The sequence below is a fragment of the Mandrillus leucophaeus genome, unplaced genomic scaffold (genome assembly GCF_000951045.1).
Source record: "Mandrillus leucophaeus isolate KB7577 unplaced genomic scaffold, Mleu.le_1.0 Scaffold1, whole genome shotgun sequence".
Taxonomy (NCBI): domain Eukaryota; kingdom Metazoa; phylum Chordata; class Mammalia; order Primates; family Cercopithecidae; genus Mandrillus; species Mandrillus leucophaeus.
In genome coordinates this window covers 7293588-7311408 of record NW_012098097.1, presented here as the reverse complement: position 1 = coordinate 7311408, position 17821 = coordinate 7293588, and the positions used below count along the sequence as shown (strand labels likewise).

At 55.6% G+C, this 17821-nt stretch overlaps 1 protein-coding gene across 2 annotated transcripts in view; it reads right to left on the bottom strand.

Annotated features, from left to right (window-relative positions):
• Nucleotides 1-12033: 12033 nt before the first annotated feature.
• The window catches only part of GPRC5C (G protein-coupled receptor, class C, group 5, member C), a 16112-nt gene continuing 10324 nt past the window's right edge, over nucleotides 12034-17821 (bottom strand). For both annotated transcript variants that reach the window (XM_011972467.1, XM_011972392.1), the window contains exons 3-4: nucleotides 15176-15270; nucleotides 12034-12614 (exon numbers count right to left, since the gene is read on the bottom strand). In XM_011972467.1, the coding sequence (XP_011827857.1) occupies nucleotides 12435-12614; nucleotides 15176-15270 (275 nt within the window). In that variant the 3' untranslated portion in view covers nucleotides 12034-12434. The remainder of the gene's footprint in view (nucleotides 12615-15175; nucleotides 15271-17821) is intronic.

Sequence of the window (17821 nt, the reverse complement as noted above, 5' to 3'; positions counted from 1 at the left end):
CAGGACTAACATAGATGTAGATATAAAGTGGGAGTTTTTTAAGGAGTATGGACTCACACAATCACAAGGTGAGGCCCCACAACAGGCCATCTGCAAGCACAGGAGCCAGGAAGCCAGTCCAAGTTCCAGTACCTCAAAAGCAGGGAAGCTGATGCTGTAGCCTTCAGTCTGTGGCCACAGGCCCAACGCCCCTGGCAAACCACTGGTGTAGGTCAAAGAGACCAAAATCTGAAGAACTTGGAGTCCAATGTTTGAGGGCAGCAAGCATCCAGCACGGGAGAAAGATGGAGGCTGGAAGACTCAGCCGGTCTGCTCTTTTCATACCTGCTTTTATGGTGCTCACCCAGATTGAGGGTGGGTCTGCCTCTCCCAGTCCACTGACCCAAATGTTCATCTCCTTTGGCAACACCCTCATAGACACACTCAGAAACAATACTTCGCACCCTTCCATCCAATCAAGTTGACACTCAGTATCAACCATCACAGGAGGTCGGAGTGTATGTGTTGGGGTGGGAACTCAGAGTGTAGCAAAAACAGCAGCGACCTGGAGAGAGCTCTGTGGGGTGAAGCAGAAAGAGACATAACGCCAATGCAGCTTCCCGGTCCCGCTGACCACATTTGCTTACACAGATTCTGGCGGAAGTCTCAAGCCTAGGTGCACACGAAAATTCTTCGGGGACCTTCGGGGGCGGGCATGGTGGCCCACACCTGCAATCCCAGCCAGTCAGGAGGCTGAGGTAGGATGATGGCTTGAGCCCAGGAGTCCTAGACCGGCCGGGCAACATATGGAGACCCTGTCTCTAAAGCAGAATCATAAAAACATCCATGCCTGAGTCCATGAGTGGAGCCGGCAGAGATTCCACACCCGGAGGAAGAGGGAGGGTGGGAGGGCACTGCAGTGGGAGGAAAGAGGTTTCAGACACCAGACAGTGCATAGGAGGGGGTGGAGGAAGTGCAGAAGTCGGCTGGCCATTCCAACTCAGGGAGATATTCTCCAATCCTGGGACTACCTAAGCTCGCCACAGACAAGGAGGGGGTCTCTTCAGGGAGGACTCAGCATGACAAGTTCCAGCCTCCTGCTGAATTGACAAGTCCCAGCCTCCTGCTGAATCCTGCCCATAAAGTTGGTTCTGAAAGTGAATACATGAATGGATGGATGGATGGATGGATGGATGGATGCATGGATGGATGCCGAGAGTGATGAGGAGCATGAACTCTGGGTTTCACTGCCTGGTTTGAATCCCAGCCCTGCCTCTGATAAGCTGTGTGACCTTGGCTGAGTTACTAACCTCTCTGAGCCTCAGCTTCTCCACCTGCAAAATGGGAAAAAAATCACACCACTCCACAGTGTCCACAATCCATAAATGTTGGGATTGTTGTTATCTGCAGTCTTTATTATATCACCACCACCCTCCATGCTCACGGGGAATGCATGGTGCTGCGGCCTGTGCCTCTTCTTCCCTATCCAGAAGGAGCACAAGAGCCTCCTTGGCCTCACCCCGTCCATCACACAGCCTCCTTTCCCTCTTCTTTTTCCATGCCCTGAGTGTCCCTGGCTCCCTTTCCCACCTGCCCCTTGTTATCCTGAGAGAGTCACATCTTTCAAAGGCCCACTCCTCACCTCCCCACCAGACCTTGTTCAGGGACCCCTACCTCACCCCTACATGACGTCACACTTGGATGGGCCGCCCCAAACCAGGGGACCAGGACGCATCCCCCAAGGTCTGCTGCTCCAACTGAGATCTAAGCACCACCATGCCCGCTGATGCCGCCAGGTGGCGCTCGGTGCCCAGGCACTGTCAATTTGTTCACCAAACATTAATGGCTGTCCCCATTGAGCCAGGCACTGGGTCTAAAGATGGGGACATGAAGCTAAAAATACCGCAATATCTCCTTTTCAGGAGCTCATGGTTTCGTGGAAAACATGTAAACAAAGACGGGAAAACAAAGGATTGCCTTAAAAGGTGAGAGGCAGAAATCCCAGGGGCCTAGGTAGGAAGGCCCCCTTCTATCAGACGCAGGGAAATGGCAGGAGACAAGTGGCCCAGGGGTCCTGGACACCAGCCCCGTGCCTCCTTCTCAGCCCACTTGCTCACTCTCCCCCTTGAGGAATTCTGGAAGGAGGGTGAACAGAACCCTTGAAAAATACAGAAAAACATCCAGCCTGTCCTCAAATGGGTCCTCAGTCGTGGGGGAAGCTGGGGAACCACAGCCTTAGATCTCTTGACTCTTCCCTCTCCTACCCCAACCCCGCACCACAGTCCCTCCACAGGGTCCCACCTCCACCACTGAAAAAGTGAGAAGGTGATGGCTTGAAAGGCCTCCCGGTCACTCAATCACCCAGCTCCTTCTCCCGACACCCCTAGGCAGTGGTGGAGGCAGCATTAACCCATCTCAGCCTCCCCTACAGTAGTGGGGCCCAAGTTTGGCTGATGTAACAAACACCTGGGGTACTGGCTGAGAATGCAGACTCTGGGGCCTGCCTCGGACCAGCTGAATCAAGAATCTCTCCAGTGGGGACTGGGAATCTGTCATTTAACAAACGCTGCCAGATGATTTCTAGAATCAGACAAGTTTAGGAACTGGAGTGCATAGGGGTTATGAGAATACCTGGCACTTCACTGGTGCCCAGGAGAGCACCCTCTTAATCTTTCTATGACCAAAGGAGAGAGTCCCCCACCTCAACCCAGGCCATCTCCCTGGCCTACTTTCTTTTTTCTTTCTTTTTTTTTAGACAGAGTCTCAATGTGTCACCCAGGTTGGAGTGCAGTGACACAGTCTCTGCCCACTGCAACCTCCACCTCCTGGGTTCAAGCGATTCTCCTGCCTCAGCCTCCCAAGTAGCTGGGATTACAGGTGAGCACCACCACACCCGGCTCATTTTTGTATTTTTAGTAGAGACAGGGTTTCACCATGTTGGCCAGGCTGGTCTTGAACTCCCGACCTCAAACAATCCCCCTGCCTTGGCCTTCCAAAATGCTGGGATTATAGGTGTGAGCCATCATGCCTGGCCAACCAGCCTCACTTTCAGAGCCGGGACACAGCTGTCCCCAGGTGACCAAAGTCCCCATCAGTGAACCCTCATCCCCAACACAGGGACATGAACATAGACGCACGGATGGGGGTGTCTTTGCCCTTGTAGACCTCAGAGCAGGTCAGCAGCTATGGACACCGTCAAGTAGCTGAGGAATTGTCACACACAGTGAGAGGTTCCCCTCAGAGACCCAACACACCGGGCTGCAGTGAGCTGGGGAGATAGAAGCCTCAGATTTGAGGAGGTGAAAGAATTGTGTGCCACACAGACTGGGATACTAGGAGAGAGATCAGTGTGGGAATCGATGTTAATTAGAATGATGGCACGGAGCAGCCTTTGATAAATATGGATGAAAACCTGATGAACGAATGAATTAATGAGCCAAATGCTATTCCCATGTCTGTTGCTGTCTGCCCTGTGGGACAAGGCGTGTTTTATAACGATGAGCTACACGCGGAGAAACAGCACACCAATCTACTCCACGGATGTAAATCTAATTCCGCCTTCGAAGAATCATTTAGCAAGGCTGGGTGGAGGGTGGGCGCCCCAGGCCACATACATGCAATGAACACACACTCCCCACCCCAGCCTCCTTGAAAACCCTCCCAAGGAGAGAATGAGCTGAAAATTCAGGCAGGGTAAAAGTTGGCCCATCTTTCTCAGGGGGAGAGATGAGGAAGGGGAGTGTGGCTGAGAGTTGCTCACTCTGGTCTTTGTGTGGGCTAGGGCAGGGACGTCGCAGGCCACTGCAGCTGCTGATGGAGGGCCACTGCTACCTCTGGCCCTTTTTCTTTCTTTCAGATGAACTTTTTTTAATTACATAATTTATTTTTATGGAAAAGAGAGAAAGGAAAGAGAGACAGAAAAAGCAAAACAAGACAAAAAATCTTCTTGTCCTTCATCTGCTTGGTACCTGTGGATTTCCACCCCCACACCCAGTCCCTTTGCCCCCTCCGCCGCCCCTGGCCAACCCCACCAATGGTCCACTTTAACATCTGCTATGGTGCCTTTTGTCTCTTTCCAGATTTCCTATGCAAATACAGCCAATTGTGAATACACAGGGGGAGGGGGACTACTAAAACCTCCCCTGTGAAGTCTGGAATTGGATTCTTCTGAAAATTCTGCTTTGCATGGCAGGGTGGCATGCAGATGGGGGTTGGGGCCAACAGTGCCCTGCCCCAGCCCTCTCACGGCCCTCCTGGCTCTGATGACCGCCCCCAAATGGGCCTGGTGAAGGGACAGGGCGGGATCCTCCCCGGCTGGGACCGACTCCTTTTGTCTTTCCCACGCCCCACCCTGTGTGTGTGTGTGTGTGTGTGTGTGTGTGTGTAAGGGGTGGACCCTGTGGGCCAGGATGCCCTCTGACCTTCAGTCCTGACAGCCCCTGGGCTCACACAGTAGCCTCAGCCCAGCCTCTCCTGGGGAAACTCAGGCTGCCCATGGACACCCAGTGCCTGAATCTCTTTCTGGTGCCCCAGCTGGCCTGACTGCTAGTGACGGGCTTGTCCCCAGCATTCCCTGTCCCAGCACCCACATCAGGGTGGGGGGCACCCTATGGTGAGAAAGCCTGGCAGGTCACATGCTGCCGAAATACTGTCAGGTCAAGGGTCACAGTCCCTAGGCCGGCCTGAAGCAGCTGGCAGCGGCGGGGAGAAGGGGAGGCCAGCACCAGCGTCCTGGCTGCAGGGACCTCGGGCTCCAGGCCCCCAGGCCGTGTGGCTGCCTCAAATGCCCACCGTAAAACCCTCGGGGAGTGGGTCTCTACCCGGAGAGTTTGCCCCCAGGGGACATTTAGCTGTGTTCAGAGACGTTTGTGTTTGTACGGTTAGGGGGCTGACTGTGCTCCTGGCATCCAGTGGAGGGTGTCAGGGATAATATCCTGCAGTGCCCAGGCCAGCTCCACTACGCAGCGATCCGGCCCCAAATGTCGCTGGTGGAGCCGAGGAACCCCGGTCTAGAGCCAGACATAAGGCAGCGGCAGGGGTCCCCGTGCCCTCGGCCCCACTACGTCCACCCGTGGAAACTCCACGACCCGGCGGGCCTCCGGGAGGGGATTCTTCCCTTGGGAAAAGGGGCCTGCTTCCCTGGCTTAACCCACCCCATCCCCGTCTCTGCTCTGGCCTGAGAGACAAGTGGATGAATGCGGCCCCCGCAATCCCCGGCGGCTGCGAGGCCCGGCTCTGAGGGCGGGGAGGGGCGGAGCGCGGCGGCCCGGCCCCAGGCTACAGCAGGCGCTGGGACAGCTGGCTCCGGCCGCCGCCCGGCGGCGAAGATCGGGTTGCAGGGGCCGGGGCGGGGCTTGAGGTGGGGCACGAGAGGCGGCCTCGGGTTGGCTGGAGCTGGGGTGCCGGGCCCTCGCGGGAGAGGCACGTGGGCGCGCCTGTTGCTCGGGCCCACCCCCGCCTCCCCCGACCCAGGTGCGTGCGGAGGAGTGAGCTGTCTGCGGCTGGGGTTCCGGCGCCCCGAGCCCTCTCACAACCCGGTCAGATTATGACGCTGGGTTAAGGACTGAGCGTAAAACCTTCCCTGGGCCCGGGCCTCCATGGCCCTCTCATGCCGTCGGTGGAGTTGGGGATGAGGCAAGCCACTGTCGCCTTTGGGTGAATCAGAAGGAGCCACTTCCAGGCCCCTGGCTTGGAGGAGTCTGCGGGGGTGAGAGGTGGGGGGATGGGGCGGACAACCGGCTGGGACAGGCCCCACTCACCCCCGACGGGACCCAGCTTCTCTGTCCAAAGCACAGCCAGGCGGTGACCCTGTGTCCGCCCGGTTCTGCTCCAGACTTTGAGTCGGAACCCCTAGGGGTGTATCTGTGGCACAGCCCTGGGGCTTTAGGTCCCCTCTCCACTGCTGGGGACACCAACTCCAGGGCTTAGACAGAGCTGGAGACATCAGGGTGCATTTTACAGATGAGGAAACCCTTGTGGGGGTGGGGAGGGGGTCAAGGGAGCTGTTGAAGGCCACAGAGCTAGCTGGAGCCAGGACCTGTCCGAGATGCCTTGCCCGCCACGAAGGTGCCGCTTGAGGAGGGGATGCCCGGGGAAGCTTGCTGAAGGCACCTGCCTGCTTAATCTCAAAACGCATTTGCTGGAACTCACATGGCCACTCCCACTTCAGCCCTAAGGCCTGACCTGGCAAAGGAGGGCAGGGACCAGATCGCTCATCTCCACTGCCTCCCGTCCACCCAGTAGACAGTGGACTTTGCTGTCAGAAAGCAGTTCTGTCCCAGCTCTTCAGCCTAGCTTCCTAGACTTCCTGTGCACCTGGTGACCCTCCTAACGCCTCTGAGAGCCCTTCTCCCCTGCCAGTCAGGGCGCGGGCACTGCCAAGGGTCTCTCTCCTTAGCATCCTCTTCCAATCGCGGCAACCTGCCAAGCCACCCACTCTGGGGACCCAGGGCATGAGGCAGCGCAGAGGGAAGGGAGGATGTGGCACCAGGAGGTGCCAAACTGAAATCTGGCTGGAAGACCTGCTTGTCTGGGCAGGAAACACTGGGCAGATGGTGCCTGGATGCTCTGCCTTGGCTGTGACTTTCATGGGGGTTACCTGGAGGGGACAGAACGCCAAACACAAACTTAGGAGGCTGGTACCCCCATTTTTCAGATGAGAAGACTGAGGAAGGGCTAAGGGAGCTGCTGAAGGTCACAGAACTACTAACAGCCAGGATCTGAACCCACAGCCTCTGATTCCAAAGTCATATTTTCTCCGTGCTGCAGAATTGTCTCCTGCTACAGGGGCATGGGTCCCTGCTCCCCACCTCCTTCTCTGAGGGTACTGATGTCTCCCTTTCAATCCCCCGCACCCCAGAGGGACGCGCCGCTCCAGCCTCTGCCCATCAGCAACCTTTTCTCAAGGAGGATGAGGTCAGAGCCGCACCCTGAGCCCAAGGAGGATGAGGTCAGAGCACTCCTGGTCTGGTGCAGGTGCTAAATAATTCATGCAGCTGCTGTGAACAGGGGCTGCAGCTTCCTGGAGGGCCCAGAGTGGAGATAGCAGACAGGAAACACATTCTGGTCCCTGGCACCTGTGCCTGACCTTGGCGCATCCTCTGGGGCTAGTGAAAATGCTGGCCTTGGCGAGAATGGCTTGGAGGGCCGACAGACCCTTCCGAGCAGCACCCCCACGGGACAGGCACTTCCCTCCGTTGCTTGCTCTCTTCTACGAGCTGCGAGGGGCTGACGAACAAGTGCAGGGCCATGAGTAAACTGGAAAGTCAGGCATGGCACTCGGCAGGTCTTCATGGCCCGGGGGATTTATCAGCCATCCCTGGTTCTGGTATGCCTTTCTGTGCACTGAGAATTTCACCCAATAAGTGTCCTGGCTGCCTCTTCCAGCCATGCCAGGCAGCAACAGGGATACTATTGGGGTTGTCCCCCTCCCCACTCACATCTTGTGTAGGTGTCAGAGTTCTCTGGCCTTGACTGGTTGAGAGCTCCGTGGTTTTTGGAGGCCTGGTTTTCCCCAACAGAGAAAAAGGTTAGTTGGAATCAAACAGCCTTTGTTGGTATAAAAAGCAAGAGGACTAGCAGGGAAATACACATGAAAAAAATCCCAGAGGCAGGGTGGGGGGTGGGGGAGCAGGCACCTGGAATCCCAGCTACACGGAAGGCTGAAATGGAGAATTGCTTGAGGTCAGGAATTTGAGACCAGCCTGGGCAACGTAGCAAGACCCTATCTCTAAAAATAAAATAATAATAATTTTAAAAAAACTAGTCACTCCCAGAATTTATGAGCACACAGGAATTCAATGGCAGTAAGCCCTCACCCACGGAGGGTAAGGTCATTTAATTCTGAGCAGTTATGAAGTCCAAAGTCCTCGGTTTGACAGTGGTGGGTGTGAGATTTCCCACGGTGTTGGCTGGATGATGGTGAACCTGCGACAGGCTCTGCCTCTTCTAGTTTTCTTCCATTCAATGCTTGTTTGTGATGCCACTCGACCACCTCAAAGAAGCCACCTGTCTCCTCTTAAGAACTCATCTAACTTCTTCTCCACTTGGCCCGGGCAGGAGTAAGCAGGGCCGGTGGGTACTCCTGAATACAGGCAGGCCTGCATCTTTTAGGAGCCCATCCCACCCTGAGCCTCACGCGCTGAGCCCCCAGAGGACTCAGGCTATACACAAACCCGCGTCCACTGGAGACCGCAGCCTCTGGGCAACAGGCACTGCCAGGGACTCCTTTGAAATTATCACATAGGAAAGCAACGCAGCGCCTCGATTCACTAAGGGATCTTGGGGCTGCTAAGCTAGACCAAGCGCAGCGTGAAGTCCACAGAGCTCCCTGCTTCCCTTCCACTGGAGGGAAACAACACTCTGTTCATGGACTTCAGCAAGCAACAAAGACAGGCCAGGGGCCACAGTCAGGGCTGCAGTCCTACTCTGCAGGGATTGCTCGCCCAATTTAGCTCTGGAAAAGTAAGCCAGTGACAAAGGCACAGGCTGCTGGGGATGGGAGTAGCACCGGAGGGCTGTGGGACTGACTACAGGGCACCCCCCCCCAGAGAGCTGCTCTGGTCGTCACCCTCCACTCTGGCACCCAGAGGTGCTGCTGGGCTGGGGACTGAGCTCTAGGGCCCACCTTGGATAAGGGCAGGAAAAACCCCAGGAAGACAATGCTATAGAGAGCTCATTTCCACAAGCCTGGAGCTGTGCCCATCTCTGTCCTCGGTGCCAGTACCATGGAGGTCCTGAGAAGGCACCCTCTTCACTGGGTGACCGTCAGGATCCTCTGGAGCATGTCTGAGGGCTCAGAACACAAGAGGCTCCTCCAGTGATGAACCGGCGCCAGCACATCCAGGTGCTGCTCAAGATGAGGTAGAAACTCAACACATCTGCCCATCAGGAAATAGCAGTGTTTAGTCCTGGATCCCACTTACCTGAGGATCCCACTTACCCACTTACATATCTGCCCATCAGGAAATAGCATCATCTTTAGTCCTCGGTCTCACAGGCCTCCCACGTCCCACAAGTCCCAGTCACGAGAGAGGCCTAGACTCCAGTTCATCGGGTCCAGGGCTCTCCACTGGTCCCTGAGAATGCAGTCCGAACCCCAACCCCACGTGTCCTAAGGGTACTTCCAGGCCCTGACCAGAGATGTTGGAATAGCCACAGCAGGCCCCTACTGCATTCCCAGAACCTGTGAGATCCAGGTAATCAGGGTCACGGACACCTGTTCCTGCCACAGGAGCCACATTGAACCCCAGATGCCAGGGTGGCCTGCCATTCCCAACTCCTTAGTGAGCTGTCCGTGAGGCACTGCTGGATAAAGAGAGCCCTCATCCCAGCATGCTCATCCTCATCCCAGACGGTGAGGGGCACTGGGGGCAGAGCTCAGGCAGGGCTGGCCCTGGCTTGCTGGTGGGACCCGCTTCGTGGAAGATGGGGACGGCTCAGGGGCTCTCAAGTGGCTCTCAAGTGGGTTCAGATCCGGGACCCATAGGCCGTGGAGAGAAGCAGTGTGCCCAAGCCTCGGGCTGAGCTCTGCCCCCATCTCAGTGGCCTTCCACAGTCCAGGTGGTGGCAGGAGGCCCTGGTGAGAAGGGCAAGGGCCAACTGCTGCCCTGGCTTGGCCTCAAAGACTCATGGAGGAGATCCATCTAGGCAGAGGGCGGGACAAGCCAGTGCCAGACACCAAGATGGCAGGGCCAGGAAGGTCCAGAGTCAAGATGGCGCACTGAGGCCTGCTGTTCACAGAGGGGAGGATGGCAATCTGAAGAACCACAGCCTGGGGACATAGGGGCTATGATTTGGTGAGGGGTGGAGGGTGTCAAGAGGGGAGTTGGAGGCAGCCTGGGGGCCTGCGGACAGCTCCTTGCAGCTGCAGCCACCTGGGAACCAGGAAGATGGGCTGGGCAGGAAAGGGAGGTGGCCCTAGGTGCTCCAGTCACACACTCAGGGCTTCATGAGGGCCCACTCGGTCCACTGCTTCAGGTCGGTGGCCTCCGGCCCCTCCCAGCTTCAATGACAAGGACAGGACAGGTGCTGGGCCCAGCCCAGCCTGGGTACAGAGGAATGAGGATCAGGATGCCGTGCGGTCCCGGGAAGAGGGCTTCTACCATCTCGTTTTACTTTGCGGGGACTGAGCCTAAAGTGACCAGAAAGAACAAGAGTCAAAGGGGACTCTACCGCGCAGGGCCCAAGCACTAGTTTTTACTTAAAAATAGTGTTTCAGTCCCCAGGAGGCTGATGCAATCTGCGCACAGAAGGAGAAGTTTGGGAGAAGTTTATTTTTTTTTCCAGCAACCTTTCTCTCCCTTTCAAGTTTTTTTTTTTTTCTCCCCAGCAACTTTTCTGTCCCTTTCAACAAAAACAGTTTTTCCCCTACAACCGGTATCAGAAAATAGCTTCTGACTAGTTGGGGAGAAACATTCCCAAGCCTGGGAAGAGCAGGCTCCCCGGGGCAGGCCTGGCAGCCCCCGGCAAAGCCTTGAGCAGCATCCAAAGGTCAGGACCCTGCTGTCTCATCCTGACGGCTGGAAGTGCCACCCACTGGACTGGCTTACCCAGGTGGGCCACGGAGAAAGGCTGCTGGACGTCAGAGTCTGAGGAAAACCTGGTTGGGGTTGGCCTGACCTCTCTGGGTCAGTTCGCTTATCTGTAAAAGGAGGCGGTGTGACCACTCTGAGGCCCTGTCTCACCCCAAAATGGTACAGTTCTGCGATTTTGAGTCGGGAAAAGGGAGAGCATACTAGTCCTGCCCACCTTCCAGGGCAGCCTTGGGGATTAAAATGAGCTGATGGGCCGGGTGAAGTGGCTCGTGCCTGTAACCCTAGCACTTCGGGAGGCTGAGGTGGGCAGGTCACTTGAGGCCAGGAATTCAAGACCAGCCTGGGCAATATGGTGAAACCCTGTCTCTACTAAAAATACAAAAAGTTAGCCAGGTGTGGTGGCACACGTCTGTAATCCCAACTACTCAAGAGGCTGAGGCAGGAGAATCACTTGAACCTGGGAGGTGGAGGTTGCAGTGAGCTGAGATTGCGCCACTGCACTCCAGCCTGGCAACAGACCAAGACTCTGTCTCAAAAAAAAAAAAAAAAAATTAAATTAAATAAAAAAAAATGAGCTGCTGAGGAAAGGCTTTTGCTTAGTATAAAGTACTGAGAAAACTGACTTTCTCTTTTTGAGACAGAGTCTCGCTCTGTTGCCCAGGCAGGAGTGCAATGGTGCAATCACAGCTCACTACAACCTCGACCTCCTGGGCTTAGGAGATCCTCCCACCTCAGCCCCATGAGTAGCTGGGACTAATGCCTGGCTAATTAAAACACTTTTTTTCTTTTTTTTTTTTTTTTTTGGTAGAAACAGGGTCTCACTATGTTACCCAGGCTAGTCTGGAACTCCTGGGCTCAAGTGATCCTCCCACCTTGGCCTCCCAAAGTGCTGGAATTACAGGCTTGAGCCATCGCGCCCTGCACAAATGGACATTTTAATGACCGCTCAGGAACGAACCCAACCAGGACCTGGCTCAACCCTTTGCACTTTTGTCAACCCATTTGTAAACAATTCCTGACCCTCTCTAGGCCATTCCTTTGCACGTATCGCACGGTGTGATCTCAAAGCATGGAGCAGAATGAGTCTCTACTTTGTCCGCTATGGGATCTTCACCGTTATTCATCCCAGGAGAAGCTGAAATCAGTTCATCTCCCCTTATACACAGAGCCACCTGCTCAAGGCCCACCTTCCCAGTCCTGTCCCTGCAGCCACTGAAGTGGGGTTCCCAGAGGAAAGCTGCCTGACCTCAGACAAGCCCGGGTGTAGGACTGCATCCTAGGCACGCACTGAGCCTGGGTGTTCATTCTGATTGCACACAATACAGACAGAGGACCTGCTAAAGAACCCCTCACTGGGGAGAGGCATCAGCTACTCCATTGCACGGGAAAAATCTGCAGCAGCTTTAAATATGAGCTGGATTTGGAGGGAAGAAAGAGAAGTCACCCACAGGCCATGGAGGAGGAGAGGTTCATCAGAAACCAGGAGCCCAGCTCAGAAACCACAATCCCAAAGCGAGAGTTAATAAAGCAGAAATGTTTTTATTAGGCACCCTTGTTCCTCACAGAGGAGCAAGATCCAGGCCTGAGCGCCTGAGAAGTCTCTTGAGGTTGCAGGAATCTCCAGAGAAACATAGGCGCTGCCCGGCCACCACCCCGAGAACACTATTTGGCTGGAGTGTGACCGCGGAGGTGACCCTGGCAGGAGGCCAGGGTTGGCTCCTCGACTCCACAAACACTGAGGAGTGGGCGAGGACATCCAGGACACCCACCGGAACACTGGCAGAGAGGGAGGCCCTTCTAGCTCTGGGGCACATGTTGCTGAGCCTGCCAGTGGGAGGAAGAGCCTGGAGAGTCCCTTGCCTGGGGCCAGGTCCTCAGGGCCCTCCCCAAATCCGCCCGCCTCTCCTGGCCACTGCTGACTCAGTCCCACACATAGGGGTTTCTAAAGACCTGAGAGTTCTTGCCGTCTTTCAGCGGTGTGGCCGCCTGGTGGCTCTGGGCCGAGTACATGTCTTCAGCCCGCAGGGTCGAGTTGGCACTGCCCATCACCTGGCTGTTGGCGGTGGCCCGTGGGAGGATGACGTCGTAAGCTCCTTCGGACTGGAAGGAAGAACAGGCGGTCTCACAGTCGGGGATCGGGAGCCAGGTTCCGCCGGGGCGGATGCACACTCACTCACTTCCTGCAGGGCTGGGCCTGCCAGATCCCCCCCGACTCCCCCCTTGGCCCCTCTGCCCCCTCTGGCTGGGCCCCAGGGGCGGCCTGGGACAGCCAGACCTGAGCCCCTTATCTTGCCCTGCCTCTGGGCATGGGAACAAGGCCCCTGGTGACCCTGGATGGTGCTGGGGCTTCACAGAGGGGGGTCTTCTTCTCAAGCCCCCTCCCGCTTCTAATTGTTTAGGGAAATGCTAGGGCCAGTGGAGGGTCAGCCACATAGAGCTGCTATTACCTGTCTGGTATAGCTCCCAGGCCCCTTCCTCCAAGAATCTTACCCCGAGGCTACCGCCTGTCACTACCATACCCCCAGCATCACAGCTGCTGGCTCCCCTGGCCGAGGACATGGCGCTGGGTGTGCCCACACATCTCTCTAGGCATCTAGGCTGGCCAGTCTGATTTAGTCTTTTTTTTTTTTTTGTAGAGATTGAGGGGGTCTCACTACGTTGCCAGGGCTGCTCTCGAACCCCTTGCCTCAAGCAATTCTCCCATGTCACTCTCCCAAAGCACTGGGATTAAAGGCCTGAGCTACTGCATCCAGCCCTGATTTAGAGTCTTGAAACCTGAATTCTCTGCCTGGCGCTGGGTCTTGCTCCCATGTGGGTGAGAGACACCAGCTGTGAGGTGAAGAGGGTCCTGAGGTACCTGTTCTGGCTCCCATGCTGGAGGGAAGGTGAATTCCTGGCCCCATCTGTCTTAGCCCTATGGGAAAGAGCTGCCACCAAATCTCTGTAGCTCCCAGGCCCCAAACCAGCCTTCAAGTCAATCAGGCTCAGGAGGTCCTCAGCCCTGTCTGCAATGGCCCCTGTCCACGTGGCCCCTGGAACATCTACGTCTGTGGCCCCAATCCACGCATGAGTATGCACTGGAATCACCTACACTGCTTGATAAGCCTCACCGACTCACAGCCGGACCCTACACAGCGGGCCCCACACAGCTGGCAACAACTGGGGCTGGGGGAGGGAGTGCTGAAAGCAGGGCTTGCGGATCTGCGCTTAGTAGTGCCCCCATGGTGCCAATGCCCTGAAGGGATGCTAACAGTCAGCTCCATCCCAGCTCTGGCCCCGTCCCATTTGCACTTTTATTTTTTTTATTTCTTATTTATTTATTTTTTGAGACAGAGTCTCACTGTGTTGTCCAGGCTGGAGTGCAGTGGTACAATCTCGGCTCACAGCAACCTCCGCCTCCCGGGTTCAAGGGATCCTCTGGCCTCAGCTTCCCCAGTAGCTAGGACCACAGGCATGTGCCACTATGCCTGGCTAATTTTTGTGTTTTTAGTAGAGATGAGGTTTCAGCATGTTGGCCAGCCTGGTCTCAAACTCCTGACCTCAGGTGATCCACCTGCTCAGCCTCCCAAAGTGCTGGGATTACAGATGTGAACCACTGCACCTGGCCCCCTTTGCACTTTTAGCAGGCTCCCAGGTGAGGCTAATGCTGGTGGTCCGGGTACCATGTTTTGAGAACTGGTCAGATAAAATATCCCTGCTCATCCAGATCATCCCCCAGGAAGCGGACTCCAAAGGTGCTGGGGAGTGAGGCACAACAACAGTGAGGGAAGCTACTCAGGAAAAGCTTCTGTGGCTGCCCACTCCCCACCAGAGCTGGCGGCCCGCAGCTTCCACTCCTGGTCCTCCGGAAACTCTCCTCTGCCCAGGCTCAGGTTCAGGTTCAGGGAGAGGGGAGGCACTGGGACTGGAAGCTTCAGCCACACTCGCCTCCCCCTGCCCTGCGGCTCTCACAGAGAGGGCGGGGAGGGGGATGAGAACGCCACCCGGCTGACCTCCTCGCTTCCTGTTCCCAGTGTCTTGCCAAGACGGGTCACTGACCTCTCCCCACAGCCTCTGCCAGCCGGGAGGAGGAACACATACAGGAGCAAGTAGAATCCAACCCACTGTCTTCCTGCTCCCATCCCCTCCCCTGGCTAATGGAGCATCTAGTTTCCAGAACCCAGGGGAGGTGTAAGGTCGAGACTTGCTCCCTGCCGGAGCGGGAGGGGAGTCGTGGGCCCCCTGGGCACAGCTGTGGTTGAGAAGGAAACACCTATCCAGACCTGCAACATTTGGATCCTGGTCCATTTTGGTAACACCTGGCTGAGACCCTCCTTTGTCCCTCCACAAGCTCTCCAGGGTAAAGCTGGCAGCTCCCACCAGGGAGAGCTCACCGAGCATTCCCTGTAGCATCCTGACAGAGCCTGTGTGCAATGCCCCAGTGACACAGGGCGGGTCCCACTGCAGTGCAGCTGGAGGTGGTGGGTACGCTGACTCCAGGACAAGGAAGTTAAGAACTGGGGCTCTGGATTCCCCAGGTAGAAGCACCAGATGGAGAAGCTTGCCTTCCCCCTACCATCTCCACCCAACCCAGCTCTGGCCACATGGCCCTCTCCCGCTGGCCTGCTGAGACTGGTGTCTGTAGGCCAGCTGCATCATGGGGACCTGGGGAACCCACTTACTGGGACTTTGTGCATCAGGGCCATCTCGGTGGGCTGGTACACACTGGTCAGCAGCTGCCCGTTGTACCCGCTGTATGGTGACACCGGCCTCTTAGCTGCAAGGAAAAGCAGGAACAGTTTGAAGATCCCAGGGCTCTCAGCTCCCTTCCCCACCTCCCACAAGCCAAGCAAGGCTCTCTGGGGGCAGGGAAGAGGTACAGGGGGCAGGCCAACCCTGGCATAGTCTCTAACCCAGGAGTGGCCAAGTTGGGGATGAGGTTGTGAACACAGGCGCCCCCTCCCAAACCTAGCACCCCTTTGTACAGATGCATGGGAGTGAACAACACTGCTGGGCTTTCCTGCACTGTAGACCCCCCAGCCCCTGACCCAACACCTCAGAAAATGCTCTGTCAGCAACCTCCACATCCCCATCCGCCCTCCAGGGCCAGGGGCCAAGAGGACACATGGACCTTCGGCCACCTTCCAAGATGGCTAGCCTCCAGCTCTGCCTGTCACCACAGGCCAGCTGCCAGGCGCAGGGGTAAATACGTCTGAGACCCCACGGCCTAATCCTCTTCATGTCCTCCCAGGGCCGACCTGGGCGCCCCTTCCCCACTACACCAACCCAGAGCCTGGCCAGGGAGCCTTAACGCACGTCCCATCCTATAGCCCCCTGGCAAATTTCCAGAACTATTTTTAGCTCCAGGGATACTTCCCTGTGCCTTCGGGGTGTTGGTTTCCCGATGTGTTCCGCCCTGCTGGGCACTCCCAGGGTGTTTGAGGAGGGCTGCTGACCCACCCCGGGGCCTCGGAGCAGGCCCTGCTGTGAGGACGGCACAGCGGATGTCTGGCTCCAGCAAGGCTGACGGTCCCGCAGCTCTGAGGGACCGCAACCTATATAGGGTTTCCTAAGTGCTGAGGCTGGGCTCACTCTATTGATTTTTCCATTTAGAAAAAAAAAGAAAATAGGAAATAAAAACTCAGCCGGAAGGTTGAGAACCATTTGGCCCTGACAGGCATTCGGTGTGGGGGCGGGGCCTGAGGTTCCTCCCAGCACTTGTCCATAAGCCCCGCCTCTCCGGTGGGTTTTGCCGATTCCGCCCCCTCCATGCATACTGTGCGTGTGACAGGGACCACCTAGGGCTGTGGCCAGCACCTCAGCCCAGGTGGGCAGATCAAAGATCAAGTGCCCGGCAGGACAACGGTCATTTCTTTCCCCAAAGCAGGGATTATGAGGATTTCAGAGTTTGTAGAAGAGAAAGGAATGTCTCTAATTCTGGAACTTCCACTGCCTGACTCTGACCTCCCGGCAGAGACCCCAGAGCCGGTGCTTGTTAACCGGGCAGTTAAGAAAGTCTGAAGCCCCCAGGCCTCCAGATCAGCACAGTCTGGGGACAGGGTAACGCCTTTGAGATGGTACTCCCAGATTTCCAGGTCATTTTCAGATGAGGGGCTGCAGCCAGCAGGTTGAGGAAGAGCGGGTGGGAAGCGCACAACGGGCCACATAGGTAAGGGGATTAGCACTGGAGCTGGCACAGAGCAGGTGCTGAGGAAATGCTAGTGGGCTGCACAGCTAACAAGGGCGCTGCTGAGACCACTACACGGCACCCCAAGTACTTTTATTAAAAAGAGAAAAAAGCCAGGTGCAGTGGCTCAAACCTGTAATCCCAGCACTTTGGGAGGCCCAGGCAGATGGATCACTTGAGGTTAGGAGTTCCAGACCAGCCTGGCTAACATAATGAAACCCCGTCTCTACTAAAAATACAAAAATTAGCCGGGTGCGGTGGTACATGCCTGTAATCCCAGCTGCTTGGGAGGCTGAGGCAGGAGAATCTCTTGAGCCTGGGAGGCCGAGATTGCAGTGAGCCAAGATCGCACCACCGCACTCCAGCCTGAGTGACAGAGCAAGACTCCGTCTCAAAAAATAAAAATAGAAATGAAAAGAGAAAAAAAATTATCTGAAAAATACTTCCTTTTAAAGAAAACTAAGGTGATTATGGATATATACATAATAGAAAAACAAGTCTGGAAAGATGGTATTAGTAAAATATGTAAAATAATAGTCACGCACACACAGCAAATAGCTAATTCTTCAAGAGTGCTTTTCGTGGGCAAGGCACTCAGTAATTTTTTTTTTTTGAGATCATCCAGGCTGGTATGTGGTGGTGCAATCACGGTTCACTGAAGCCTCAACATCCTGGGCTCAGGCAATCCTCCTGCCTCAGCCTCCTGAGGGGCTGGGACCACAGGAGTGCACCACCACACCTGGCTAATTTTTAAAATTATCTGTACAGACGGGGTCTCACTATGTCCAGGCTGGTCTCAAACTCCTGGGCTCAAGCTCCACTCACCTCAGCCTCCCAAAGTGCTGGGATTACAGGCATAAGCCACAGCGCCCAGCCGGCACTAATGAATTTAATCTTCACAAGAACCCTATGAAATAGACACTATCATTATCCCCATTTTACAAATGGAGAAACGGAGGCACATAGATATTATATCGGTCAATAGCGCTCACTTTGGAGGATGGAACAGGATGGGATGGGTAGGACTGGGGAGGCAGCTGGGGAAATTTTCATTTTATCTGTAATGTTTGAAATTTTAAGGTGAGAATATATGCATGAATTATATGAATATAGGAAAAAAATCTTTTTTTTTTTTTTTTTT